This window comes from Notolepis coatsorum, assembly GCF_963971535.1.
Source record: "Notolepis coatsorum genome assembly, chromosome: 5".
Classification (NCBI taxonomy): domain Eukaryota; kingdom Metazoa; phylum Chordata; class Actinopteri; order Aulopiformes; family Paralepididae; genus Notolepis; species Notolepis coatsorum.
The window spans coordinates 113282945-113297251 of record NC_140169.1 but is presented as its reverse complement, the minus strand read 5'-3'; the positions used below and the strand labels follow the sequence as shown (position 1 = coordinate 113297251).

Sequence of the window (14307 nt, the reverse complement as noted above, 5' to 3'; positions counted from 1 at the left end):
CGTGGCATTAACCGCGGCGCCCTGTGTTTCCACTCAAGTGCGCGGAGGTGGCAGAACACCTCCCACGACCACGTGGGTTGACGTTAATAATAACACGATGACGTCACGTAACCCAGCTGTTGAAAGCGATCCAACATTTTTTTGTCGGACGCGATGGTAAGCATGACCTTCGCTTATCATGAGGCATATATTGCATTTTTATATAACTCTAACTTGTTCCTTTTTATTTGTGATTAAAGTTGAGGTTATACTAACTAACTATAGCTACGTGGGTAACGTTACTTAGTTACAGCATAACTCTGCTGCTGTCAAAGTGAAAATGGTGAGCGACTTTACTGACCTACCTAGCGTGGCTGTTACGGAACCCACGCCATTTCGTGACAATTAAGTATTCGTGCCGACGGGTGCTCATCCCTAGCTTTAAACCTGGGAGCAAGTCTTGAGACTTATCTGGAAAAAGTTGTCTGCAATCTGTTAAAGTTTTCATTCATTCATTCATTCATTCAAAACTACAACAACGGCAATCACACAAACAACAGAGAACGTGGCAAAACGCAAATATTCTTTGTTACAAGTTCAATATGAGGTGACCGTCACCGACCGATGATGATGATGATGACCTGAGAGGTCATGATTTATATATCTCTGAAACTGTTTCAGTTTGCAGTAAGGATGCGAGGCATGTTGTTTCTCTACCCCGATACAGACTAGACTGGTTTCCAGGCTAGACCCAATAGCTGGAAACATGCATCAGATAATGATGGGTTATTATAACATGTAAATGAAAGAAGACATTAGCTGAAATATATATGTTCTTTACACAGATATCCGTATTAGTCTCATTCCTTTTGTTCACGTGTATTTAGCAACAATCTTTAACTGTAAAGCTTAAGTCAGAAATATGCAGTTGGCCAAATATCAGCTGTAAAAATTAAATCGGACCACATCCCTAGTTTGCAGAGTGGTTACAACAACAGTGGATGTGTTTTTCTGGCTGGTTAAAGTGATTAACAGGGTGTGTGGTCAAAGGCCATGATGATGATGGGACATAAAGTAATCTTCTTCCCCCTTGCTCCTCTGTTGCTTGTTGCTCTCAGCGTGGGCGTGTCCAGCCAGTGGCACAACATTGTTAAAGTCTGCCCTGAGCTGACTCAGCGACTGGCTGTCAAAGCTGTCAGTTCAGCTCAGCCACTGAACTCTATAGTGATAATAGTTGGAGAGTAACCTCTTCGTCTGTGACTCGTCAGAAGAACTCTTGTGTGATTTTGCTGCTGATTCTCCAGAGTGAAGATGAGGCCCGTGTCGTGTGCTCTGCTCCTGCCTGTGGTCCTGCTCATGGCTGTGGCCGCCGGGTTGAGCCATGCTGCCCTGGTCCAGCCCTCTCTGCTGGACCTGACCACCAGCATAGGCAGCGTCCTTCCCAGCCTGAGCCGCCCGGCCAATTGCAGCCGCATCTTCTACGGCGTGATGTTTGACGCGGGGAGCACGGGGACGCGCATCCACATCTACACCTTCATCCAGAGCGCTTCAGGTGGAGGTGAACCTGAATGGCGCTACTATCTTGCCCTCAGAATTGTTTATTTTGGTGAAGATAGTTGGAATGACCAGTTTAAATAAAATAATGTATTTACAATGCAAACAGCGGAGTTACACTGCAGGGCTCACAGTAATGTTGATTGGCAGGTGGGGTATATGAGATATTGGATTTTCCTCTCCCTGTCTACATATCCATCTCTATATGTCTGTGCGTCTGTCTCGTTATCCCTCTGTTCTGTACAACTGGGGAATAATAATAAGCCAATACTAAATGTTTATTTTTCTTGTCATTTTCAAATCCTGCGTCATCATACGTCAATCCACTGGGATAGTCTTGAATGGGGAGATACTTTCTGTAGGGTATATATGCCAAGCCGATCTAGCTGTCTTAATGTTTTTTAATAGCTGCTGATTTGATGCAAGTGTGGATGTTGTATCTTTCAGAGGAGCTGCCTGTTCTAGACAATGAGATGTTCCATTCCATCAAGCCTGGTCTGTCGGCGTACGCTGACTCACCTGAAATGGTGAGTGTCATCAATGTCAGTTCTAATCATTTACATTGTGCCAAAGGACAAGCTTCGCTGTATCTGTTTTCTGTCTACAATTAAATCTACCCCCCCCCCCAAAAAAACACGTTGCTTGGGGAATTGAGGCGCTGATGAATTGAAATGGCAGGTGAGAGAAAACTGTATAGATTGTGCTGCTGAATGAGGGAAGAATTCGATTCGAAACCCCTCCAGTGTCTTATAAATCTCTTAATCCTGGTATGGAAACCTTGGGGCCAAGAATAAGAACAAATTGGCAAGGATTGTTAACATGGTCAGTAAAGTTTTTTTTTCTTTTTTTTTTGAACAAATGTTTTTTATTTTCCCTTTTCTTTTTACATGAAACAAGACAAACAATACAGTAACAGTAATAATCGACAATAAATCACAGGACAATAACAGAAATAATAATAACAATAATGACAGTCCAGTAATGAAATCAGAATGAAAGTAGACTAAAAGACATAAAAATAATAAATACAATACCAATACCCCCCCCCCCCCCTACAGGACCCCCACGTGGGCTATACATCCACTACTTCATTCAACATCAGAAAACTCCAAATGTATATGCGTTCCTTTATCTTATCCACCACAGCTACCCAGACTGCTATGCTGGCTTCATTAACACCTAAAATTCATGCAGTAGATATCTCTAGATAAATCACATCGAGATAGGTGAGAATCCATACCTTCGGGCACATTTTATCTGGTTGAATCCAGCGTGGCGCTATCAACTTTTTGCTAGCTGTAAGACCCGCCAAAATGAGTCTCTTTACATGTACAGAGGTTGATAACTGAGAAACATCATTCAACAACAGTACAGAAGGCAGTGTCGGTATGGTCAGAGATAAAATCTCTGATAATTGAGTGGTTACTTTTTCCCAAAAAGTCTCAACAGGAGGGCATTCCCAATACATATGCATATATTATAGCATCGTTTGAACACAAGGAGCATCGAGAGTCAGGTCTGAGACCCATTAGGTACAATCTAGGGGTCAGGTAAGTCCTATGAACAAAGTTAAGATTCATCTGTTGGTGATCTGGGTTGCGTGATGATAGCCGAACATTTTCCCAGACTGCATCCCAATCAAAATCTACTTCCAGCTCTGGGATATCCTTCCTCCAAACCGAGTCTAGGGGAAGGACCTTATATGAGGACGTAAGTAAGTGGCGATAAAAGTCAGAGACGAAGCCTCTCGACGTCTCCTTGTCATAAAATAATTTGGGAAACCTGTGGTGCTCAAGTGGAACATCCCATGGGACGCTGTGAGCCTTCAGAGCTGCTCTTATTTGTAAATAGAAGAAAAAAGAGGAACTGGGGAGGTCAAATTTGTTGGATATATCTTGAAAACTGCGGAGACCATAGTCATCGAAGATATCCCCCAATGTGTGTATGCCTTTCTTTTCCCTACCAGGGTATCTGATAGGTTGTTGTTCAATAAGGAGTAAATTGTTATTAAATAGGGGAGAATGCCTGTGCCATTTATGGTGGTTAGTACACGTTTTCTGTGTGTCACGCCACATCCGGATCACATGTGTAATAAGGGGGCCAAATCTTAAGTTGCATTGCTTAATTGATATGTTGGTGTACACTATATCCTGCAGTCTATGTGGGGCCACTATCTCCTCTAATGGTCTCCAGGATACCGCTGCTTGAGAATCAAACCAGGTGATCAGTGGTCTTAAAGAGAACGCTTTAAAATAATATTTGAAGTCTGGAAAGGCTAAACCCTGTCGGTTTTATTTCTCTGTGCAGTGGATCTTTTTAATCGTGGGCGTTTGTTGTTAGTAAAGTTTATGGTCAGTAAAGTTATAGGGAAACCACAAAGACAAATGTCTGAGTTGTATGTACTCCGGAATAGGGACAAGGCTCAGCGAATATTGTCGGATCCTTTGCATCCCCTTCATGGTGAGTTTGACATGCTTCCATTCCATCTGGAAGGCGCTATAGAGTTCCTCTAGCCCCAAAAAAACATATTTAAGAATTCATCCCATATGCCATTGCCCTGATGAATTCTTAGATTTTTTTATTTTAACCATGGTACTGGTTAGGTACCTGAAGCTCTGCCCCTGTTTTTGTTGTTGTTGTCTCTCTTTTTGCCTATGTACAGTATTGGGCTGTTTTTTTTATTTTGTGTGCCTGTGTGGTGTTTGTATTGTGTTGTCTTGTGGATTACAACCATGGTGAAGCCAAAGACACATTTCCATGAAAGTGGACAAATAAAAATATCTATCTATCTAACTAACGTCTTTAGCAGGAAGTGTTTTCCCTCTCTGCCAGCTGTTTCCATGTTGTAGTGATGCGTCTCCGTGTCTGCAGGGAGGTCACTCGGTGAGGATGCTGTTGAAGGTGGCCAAGAGGGCTATCCCGCGTCTGGAGTGGAAGCGGACGCCCGTCATCCTCAGGGCCACCGCTGGACTCAGGCTGCTGCCCCAGGAGAAGGCCCAGGGTCTACTGGAAAAGGTGAGGGACGATATGAGGGCGACAAGAGATTGGGCACTCAAGAGCGAGGGACGCTAAGATACTGTGCATAGCGGGGGTGACCTTGTGCAGTGGGGAGAGGTTGGTACAGAGATGCAAAACCTGCCTGCTTTACCGTTGTGCTGTTATTCCTGCAGGCTGATACATGATGGGACTTATCCGTTCATGTGGATATAAATAATGCAACCATGTACACAACACCGCTTTGCTTTGTTCATTCTTTTCACTAACATAAAGCAGGGCATCTTTTGTAAAGCAGAGCCAGGAATTCAACTGGACACTTTAGAATAAAAGAGAGGTCTGGTTGTTTACCTGCCTAAAGGCTAGTAAATGGACTGCATTTATATAACAGCTTTTATTCAAAGCGCTTTGCAACTTGTGCCTCTCATTCATACATCATTCATACATTCACTCAAACATTCACACACAGTGGCACTGGCGGCTGGTGAAAGTTATTCTAGGTGGGGCGGTGCCATATTCAATCAGTTTCAGTAACTACAGAACAGTATATATTGAGGCTGAGACTCACTTGTTTTGCTGCCGGTAGAACATCACGTACGAATTGGAAGAGCTGTCATGTGTCGCGCTAAACCCTTCGAGAAGCTTTGTGGTCCGGGATTGAACTTTCCATAAATGTGTCCATAAATCCATTTGTTAGATCCAACACTGTCTGAATGTATCTTGTGATGGGGGGGGGGGGGGGGGGGGGTACTACCAACATTTGGCAGTGATTGTACCTGTTGTAAAGATAAATGATGATGTGGCCAGGGGATTTTCAAAGGCTAACATGTCTCTCTCTAGATACACTGTCTTTGTCACAAAGATCAGTGGGAGCAAACGAGACAAAAGTGACAAGTTGGCAGCGTCCTTGTTGCTTAGAAACGTAAGGTGCAGTTGTCGGGGGGGAAGTATGGCAGTGAATGGTAGCGAAGGGACCGCTTTCTATTCCCGGTAGGGACCAGAAGAGGGGCCCTCATTGGTATGATCGGTATGGCGGCGTTTGTTATCAGAGTGCTGGAGTGAGCTTAGCGTGGAAGGGGCTCTTCAGGATGGTACGAGGCAGTAATGGATGGCCCAGGGCACCCTGGGAGATATATGATACTTTATTAATCCCCCCTGGGGGAATTAATTAATCCCTTCTTGTGGAGGGCACCTTTGGATGAGCTACCGTTAACAGCAGATAACAGCAATGCCATTTCTCTCTCTTTCTCTTCTTTTTTCCCTCTCTCTTTCCCTCCCTCCCTTCATCCCTCCATCTCTCTCTCTCTCTCTGTCTCTCCGCCCTCCCGCAGGTTCAAGGCGTGTTTGATGAATCTCCTTTTCTCGTCCCAGACGACAGCGTCAGCATAATGAACGGTACAAATGAAGGTAACGTCTGCCCAACCTTGGCCCCCACCTAGTGCCGTGCCAGTCCAGTCCATTCATCATTCATCTCTCCCTCTGCTTACTTTGTAAGGTGGCATCAGTCAGTCTTATCCCCCCCCCCCCCCTTGTCTTTAGCTTGCTGTGCAATTTCCTGATGAAGTGTTTGTTTACCCAAGTCATTTGACTAAATTACAGTAGATTATCATGATGTGCCGATGACGATGCTCTGGGAAAATGGAATTGTTTTCGGCCTGTAAAGTTGTTGTGACCTCAAGCAGGTGTAATTATGTGGTGAGAGGGGATTTAATGGCCTTAAGCTACATGTTGTTGCCACGGTGTAATTGATTTGTCAGCGTTTCAAACGGCTTTCATAGCTTTCATAGCTTTCACAGCTTTCACACATGTATCTTTTTAAAGAACATTTGTACTTGCTCAACTGTCTGTGGTCTAATTGTTGTGTTTTTTAAATAGAAATATGTGGTTATGAATTCTAAAATGAGTGTTTTGCCGTGTGTTTGTTTGCTTGCTCCTGCAGGAATCCTGGCCTGGGTAACTCTAAACTTTCTGACAGGTGAGTTTTGAATCCCGGAGTCTACACTCCCTCCTGCATTATTATGCCTGCCATTATGAAGCATATGGGCTCAGCCGTGTGCATAACGCGGTGTCTGCCGATGTTGCCAGTGACATCTTTTGTAGACCTTTTGCTCGCGAGCAGATAGAGATTTCAGTTTATCCGCCTAGTGACACGGTGGAACAGAAAAGAATCCGTCGCTCAGAGGGATCGCTGTGATCTCTATCAGCTTCCACGGTGAGATTTCACACCTCTGGTTACAGTGCCAAAGAGGGCTTTGGGAGATAGCATCGCGAGGGTAACTGATTCCATCTCCTCCGCTACAGAGTGGAGCGCGCTGGATAAAAGTGGGCACCGTGTTAAATGTTTTCAGATCACCTGCACGCCCAGACTAAGAAGACGGTGGGGATCCTGGACCTGGGCGGAGGGTCGACGCAGATCACGTTCCTGCCCATATTTAAGGTTACTCCTTTGTACCTTAAAACGATTCTCTCCAGTTTGCATTTTTTCAAGGCTTAGTGACGTGTAATTTGCGATCCACTTCGTATCTGTCCGTAGAAAACCACAGAGAGTTCCCCAGGCCCCGACTACATGGCAAGATTTGATATGTTCAACTCGACATATGAGTTGTACGCCCACAGGTAAAATAGCTGATGCACAGAAATAGTCCGCCGTCATGTGATTTACTAATCCCACTTTATCCATGGGGTTATAGTTCATTTTTGCACCATCTTAGGTTAATTGCTAATGACAGAAATGCTAAATTAGGAATTGAATTATATTTCAGATTGTATAGAATTTATGCCTGACTTAATTCCCTATTCAGTGGAACTTTGATGTGACCCACATACATACTCTTCCATCCACAATATTATAATTGGCCTCTAGAATAGACCAGTTGCATTACACTTTGGGCTCGGGAGCGAAACCACCATTGCAGTGAATTGACCTAGTTTCCGTTGCTATTTTCAGTAGGAACGGCTAAGGAGTTTCAACTGGAAGGTTTTTTCATCATGAAACGCTAATCTTTGTTTGTTTAGTCATTAGGCCGTGGATAATAATTGTGGTGCTTTTTTGTTTTTTGGCCTACTTCTTAGTTTGGGGGTACGTGCTATGGGACTCTTTTCTTGTTTTTGTTTCATAATGGTACTACCGCTTGACTCCCTCTAGCTACCTGGGGAATGGATTGATGGCAGGCCGGCTGGCAACGCTGGGCGCTCTGGGAGCAGAAGGTACGTGAATGGAGGACAGGCCATCGCCATTAGCTATGTCTCTCTGCTGAGACCTAGTCTGGTTCAATATGGGAGACTATGTAAATCCTGCACACCACTCATTTACATTTACTCATTTAGTTGTTCTTGGATAAATGTTCTGTACAATTGGGGCGCCCTCGTGACTTTTGGCTTGGCTGGGACCTGTGGTGGTAGAGGGAGGAGGGGTGGGCTGGGACATGGTGGCTGCAGCCTCAGCCTGAAGATCTATAAAAAGTTGTCATCTTTCAAATATATTTGTAGCTAAACAATTAGCCAAGCAATTATATTTTATTTATTAGCCTGTTCGTAATAATTCGTTATTAGCCTAGCTAACTCTGTATCTTGGCTTACCTGCAGTGGACGTGGATGGAGATGGAACACCGCATTTCTGCAGATTAACACTTTAATCGCCGAAGACGCTGTGCAGCGTCTTTCCCCGCCATGCTTATTCTGCCGAAGACGCTAGACAGCGTCTTTGATATCAATATTTCAAAAATCTGTGATCGAAATCATATTTCTCCCCCGGAGACATTATATGTACTGGTGAGCCCCTCTCAACTCTCCAACTGTTCAAGAGCGCCATCTGGTGGCCGATCGGCCGCTCGCCCAAACAGGAAGTGATGCGGATGAAGTGGTGCTCACCCATATTTCGTCCGGGCACTCGCTATCATTAGCAGGACTCCATCTTGACACAATGGATGTCGATCGGTTGCAAATAACTCGATAAACAACATGATTTGGACGTATATACTATTATACAACCTGGAAATGGATCGGGTATTTCTACATCCCATAATAGGAATATTTCAGTTCCACGCTCATCGTCCAACGGCGCGAGGAAGATACGGTAAGATCCAGCGTTATTTGTCAACGTGTTCTTTACTAACTGCTCTAATGATCATATCACCCACACTAGATGAATGATATAACGTTGCCCACGGAATTATAAAAGACCCCCCGCCCATCCGGTCAACATCAAATGATAAGTAGTAACTCCTAGAAGCACATCCAGTTTAAATTTTTTATCTCGCACAGATTCCTATCAAACTGTATTTGATCATCAATATAATGCATTTTGGGCTATAAATCAAGTTCTGGAGAAAGCTGCAGAAAACGATAAAAACATACTTATACCTTAGACCGTATTTTAGTATGAATATGTGAATGAAAAAGTATAACGTTGCTACACCCTGAACAATAGATATAGGACGTTGAATGGGCCATAGTAATGTCAATTTAGCAATACAATTTAAAAAGTTATAGCCCTGCAAAGAAGGGGAACTTCTCCATGTTAAATAGGGCTGGCGAGGGATGGTAAATTATGAATTTAACCCCGGCGATCAAAGTGTTAATGTTATGTTTTGACAACCGATGTTTTGACAAATTGCTTGTATTGCCACCCTTACTGGCAAATGTTTTATTGCACTTGTGGCAACGTGCGTTGTGTCGGCATCGACTTTCGTAAAGTGTACCCAGACTTTCGAGCGTTTCGTTCTCTCCGCCATGATGAGCGCAGAGCTCGGTCTGTGTGTGCTGCGCTTCAGCACGGACACTCAGTACCCGTATGTGCATTTGTGTGAGTGTGAGCGACTCAAATCGCGATTGTGTGTAACTAACAGCTCCGCTTCTCGTGCAGACAGAGCGAGACAGAAAGAGGAGAGATAGTTTTTTTGTATTTTTTTATAATTTTTTAAACAAACACATAAACAAACATGACAACACACGATAAGATATACAAGCATTAGTTGACAGTGCACATCCAATGAAATCACATTTGAGTTAATTGTCATATATAGGATATACCCTTAATACCTGTTATCTAAAAACCTACACACATATGCTCCAGCTCGTACCCCCCCCTCCCGGACCCCCCATTGGATAATCCATCCATTTTCCCTAACCAGACATTACCATTATATGCTAGCTTTTATTTTCTCCACCACTTCTAACCACAATGTCATTTTGGATTCATTGAGACCCAAAATTCTTGCTGTAGATATTTCTTGATAGATCACATCGAGATATGTAATAATCCAGACCTTTCGGCACATTTTTTCCGGTTGGAACCATCGTGATGCTATCAGCTTTTTAGCCACTGTGATACCCGATAAAACCAATCTCTTTAGCTGTGGATGTACTGCACACTCAAAAACATCATTCAGCAGTAATACAGAGGGGTGTACAGGTATATTCCAAGTTAAGAGATTTGATAATTGCTGGGTCACCTCTTTCCAGAATATCTTAACTGGTGGGCAGTCCCAGTACATGTGCATAAATGTCCCCTCGTCCCCATTTGTACATAAAGAGCATTTGGAGTCTTGTATAAGACCCATTTTTTTCAGTCTTATAGGAGTCAAGTATGTCCTGTGAATATAGTTAAGATTGATTTGTTGATGGTCCGGGTAGAGGAGAGATAGTTTGCAACATTTAAATTCCTCGAAAAAAAACTCTATCGATAGCAGGACCGATAACGTCGGAGCTTATCAATATTCAGTTTTTTTCTAATTTAGTACCGGTTCCCGTTTAGAACCGGGTTTCGGGGGGCATCCCTACTGACCATGAAAAGCAATAAATGCTAAAACATTTATCTTATATATATATATATATAATAAAAAATTCTGTACAACAGGAAGGGTAGACCTCTGGCAACAAGTAACATTGTTCGTTAAAGTGTCGAACTTGTGTGCTACAGTCTTGAGTGCATAGTAGTAAAGACACCACTCTTGTGTGTGGGACTTTCTTCCAAGTGGCACATTTTCCTTACAACACACCTGCGCAGAGCTTTGGATGTGCAAATACCTCCAGTGTTGTAAGTCAATAATGTGTGAGTCACTCTTTAGAATTCTCTCTCTCTCTCTCCTCACCGTGTGCACTCAGAACACATGGGTAATGAGAGAAAGAGGAGGTCTTTTGAGGAAAAGCGTTTCACATCTTTCATTCCTTATTGACAATTCCAACGAGACGCTGGGGAAAGAATGGGAAAGAGAAGTGGAATTTGTTGTGTCTCAGTTTCTAACAAAGGCCCCTTGAGTCAAAGACTTAAGGCCAGGTGTGTGGACTGTGGAGCCGGTGGAAATATTAAACAAGGCAGGCCTGTTGTTGTTTTCTATCCCCAGGATTGGAGTGGAGGGTCTTCAGAAGCTCTTGTCTGCCAAAGAAGTTCAGAGAGGACTGGAGCTTCGGAGGGCTCACCTATCAAGTGAGCGGGATCCCAGATGGTGAGACTGGATGTGCTGTGAATACAGGCGTGCAAGCTGTTCGGTACAAGCAAAGCTTTTTTATTTATTTTTTTACACTCAAAACCCATTGTTCTTCATGAATCGATGTGTACAGAATAGATGCTTGAATTATGTTAAAGGTTTAGGATACTGCTCATACATTTTTATTTAATCTTACTCCAGGGATTCCTGCAGGGGAAAAACATTGATTGATAACACAAGGCAGACTTGGAACATATCTCACCCAACCTTGGTGCAAAAGCAACAGATTATCACAGACTAGTGACTACATCACACCATGAACAAACACCAGCCATATTGCAGGCAAAGAAAGTCATTAAAATGCTTCGATTGGATGGTGGTTTAAAAGCAGGATGCGTGCCGTTCCATCACCTATTTCTGTGTACGACGGTCATTTCCTGCCTCATCTCCGCTGTTCTCTCACCAGGCCACGCGGGGTACAAGCCCTGTTATCAGGAGGTGCTTAAGGTTGTGAAGGGGGTTATTCATCAGCCCTCTGAGCTCAGAGATACCAGTGTTTTCTACGCATTCTCCTATTACTTTGACAGAGCTGTGGACGCGGACCTTATCGGTGAGTGAGTGCACACGCACACATTGTTTCTTCCTCCACACACACATACATAGTTTCTTCCTCCACACACACACACATATTCTGTTTCTTCCTCCACACACACACACACACACCTTGCATAATTGGCCCAGACCCAGCAGGATTACTTACATTCTCATTCTAGACTAGGGAGATGGGGGGAATGAGTCACCGGCCTGACTCGGGGCTTTGATGAGCTATAGGTGTGGAGTTATTATACAAATCACCATCCTCTTGTCAGTCTGAGCAGAAAAGGCCACCGGCTCCATTATTAGCGTGATGGTAATGTCTGTGCGTGTAGAACTATTCTCATTATAAGGAACAGTACGCCGCCTCAGACGAGAGGTAAATGACCCCAATCGCCCCGTTTTTCAGACAAGAGCCGAGGAGGCAGGCTGGAGGTCAGAGACTTCAAGAAGCGTGCTAAAGAGGGTGAGTGGAGGCCTCCAGGTCCGGAGGCGCATGGCAACACATCATTACCAGGATAGGCCCGCGAGCCGCCTGTGCTTGAGACGCACGCGGGAGGCATCTCAATAGTCTGTGGAGTGTGTCCTCCTCTCCTTCAGTTGCCCTATCTGCAAACTGCTGCCGCCACTCACGCCGCAGCATACAGATGGAGTGATTATATAACCTTAACGGTGACGCACGCGTCTTCCCCCTGTCCCTTTGTCCTCTATCAGTGTGCAACAGCATGGCCAAGTCCCGGGCCGCTCGTCCGTTCCTGTGCCTGGACATGACCTACATCACCTGTCTGCTCAAGGACGGCTTCGGCTTCAAGGAGAACACAGTGCTGCAGGTGAGACGGTCTTGTGTAACAACAGTTCTCAGGTCAGGCACCGGAGTGTAATTATACACACGCAGGCGATTGGCCTGTTTTTGACCAGGTGAAATCTGAAAATTGTCGAACTGGCAGAACCAGAAGAAATTATATACACGCGTGCAAAAACCACAGAAGGAAAACATACACACGTCATTCCGTTATTACTTTTTTATTTTAATAAATACAAAAAGGCATTTGCGTGATTTGGTGTTTGTTTGTTTTTTTGTCTCCCCACCCAGCTGACCAAAAAAGTTAACAATGTGGAGGCAAGCTGGGCCTTGGGCGCCATTTTCAAACATTTCCACAACCTGAAGATCCACTGAGGAGGAAGTGCTGCTGCTTTAGTTGGTGCTCTAAAACAAACGGTGCTGTGTAAGGCTCACTACCTTATCCAACTGGCCCATATATCTGTCATTTATTTCTAAAAGGGTACAGCTAACCTCATGAGTGGGTCTTAATGTCTTTTTATATATATATTGAGCTGTACATGCTGTCGTCTTACAGCTGAAGCACTCTGGGTTGGCATCAGGTTGAAAGGTGTTATGGTTAATAACGTGGGGCATGTAAGCATTTTGTTTCCTATGACTTTGACTATACAGATAGTTATTTATGCAGAGCTGGTCATCAGAGAGCCTTTTTCACATTCTTCCTCTGGAGAGGGAGAGCTTCTCTGTACTTCCCTGAAATCTGAGTTGCATGTGTGATGTCACTAATAGAATGAACCTCTCTAATGTGTGGCAACTTGACACCGTTTAGGTTCAGCATACACAAGCTGACAAGTGTTGAGATAACCTGTTGACTTGAATTCTTTGTTAATAGCTTGTTGACAATTTGCATATTCATATTAGGCCGTTCTCAATGAGGCTAAAGGTGTAGAGATGTTGCTAAGCCATGTTCAGTCATTTATTGAACAATTTGGTGGAAAAACCATATTTATACAAATTGTTATTCAAAGTAGAAATGTCTTTAAGGGTTTAGAATGCATCTGGAGGGGATCTTTAATGTGGCTTTGGCCAGGATTTGATACAGCATCATGTTTCTAGAAATGGTGTGTTTTTTCTTCATAGATTGACCGTGCAAAACTACTATGGTCAATTCTTCTGCATGCAGAGGTGCAGAACGTTGCTGTTTTTCTGCTGTACATCTTCAGATAGTGTAGAAGGGGGTACATCATGTCAAGTACATTTTGCTTCATAATTTTGTAATTATACAAATGTCTGCATTGAAATCTCTGGGAAAATTAACAGCACTTTATATTGGGAAAATCACTGGATTTGACATCTTAACCTCTCTTAAAAACACAGTTCAGTAAGGTTTTACAGTACCACCAATACATTACCATGTATTTAATAGTTTCATAAAACATACTATTTTTAAACCCGTCTCAGTATTTCTTTGGGAGTACTCGATTTTACAAATTCGAGGAAAAAAGTTGCTTGTACAAACTTCTGCATCTCACACTTGTGCCTAAATAAAACCATCATTGATCCTTATTTACACAGCAGCCATTTTGCTCTTATGTCATGCTCAGGATGGGGTTCGCTTCCCCATCCCACCCAAGGTGGGAACAGGGTGGAAAGGAATCCCATCCTGAGAGCAAAACCGCTGCCACGTGAATATGGTCAACTGGTTGCTAATTACACATTATCTACAAGGCTGAAAGGATGAATGTATTTACAGAACAGATCTTCACTTAGGACACCCTTTGTGTGATGGACTAAGAAAGTGGTCCACTAAATGGGCAACAGGGAGACAGGAATGGGCCATTTCCATGGTAGCGGGGCTAAAGGAGCACCACCACATCCTCCGCATAGGTATGATGTCCACCAGTTGTCATGGTCACCAGTTCATGTGGTTGAGAAAGAACCACCACCGAGTCTGCAGAACCTGGGAGGAGACACAAT

At 43.7% G+C, this 14307-nt stretch overlaps 2 protein-coding genes across 2 annotated transcripts in view; one reads left to right on the top strand and one right to left on the bottom strand.

Annotated features, from left to right (window-relative positions):
- The first annotated feature begins 118 nt into the window (after positions 1-118).
- LOC311228029 (ectonucleoside triphosphate diphosphohydrolase 5-like) lies at positions 119-12774 on the top strand. The gene is made up of 14 exons (XM_084313921.1): positions 119-156; positions 1284-1537; positions 1981-2060; positions 4405-4548; positions 5859-5934; positions 6467-6502; positions 6876-6964; positions 7061-7143; positions 7673-7734; positions 10872-10973; positions 11422-11565; positions 11959-12015; positions 12264-12379; positions 12643-12774. The coding sequence occupies exons 2-14, from the start codon at positions 1291-1293 to the stop codon at positions 12724-12726; spliced, it is 1320 nt and encodes a 439-aa protein (XP_084170047.1). The 5' UTR covers positions 119-156; positions 1284-1290; the 3' UTR covers positions 12727-12774.
- znf410 (zinc finger protein 410) overlaps positions 12557-14307 on the bottom strand; it is a 38054-nt gene continuing 36303 nt past the window's right edge. Inside the window, exon 12 of the mRNA XM_084313920.1 lies at positions 12557-14290. Coding sequence (XP_084170046.1) covers positions 14187-14290 — 104 coding nt within the window. The 3' untranslated portion in view covers positions 12557-14186. The remainder of the gene's footprint in view (positions 14291-14307) is intronic.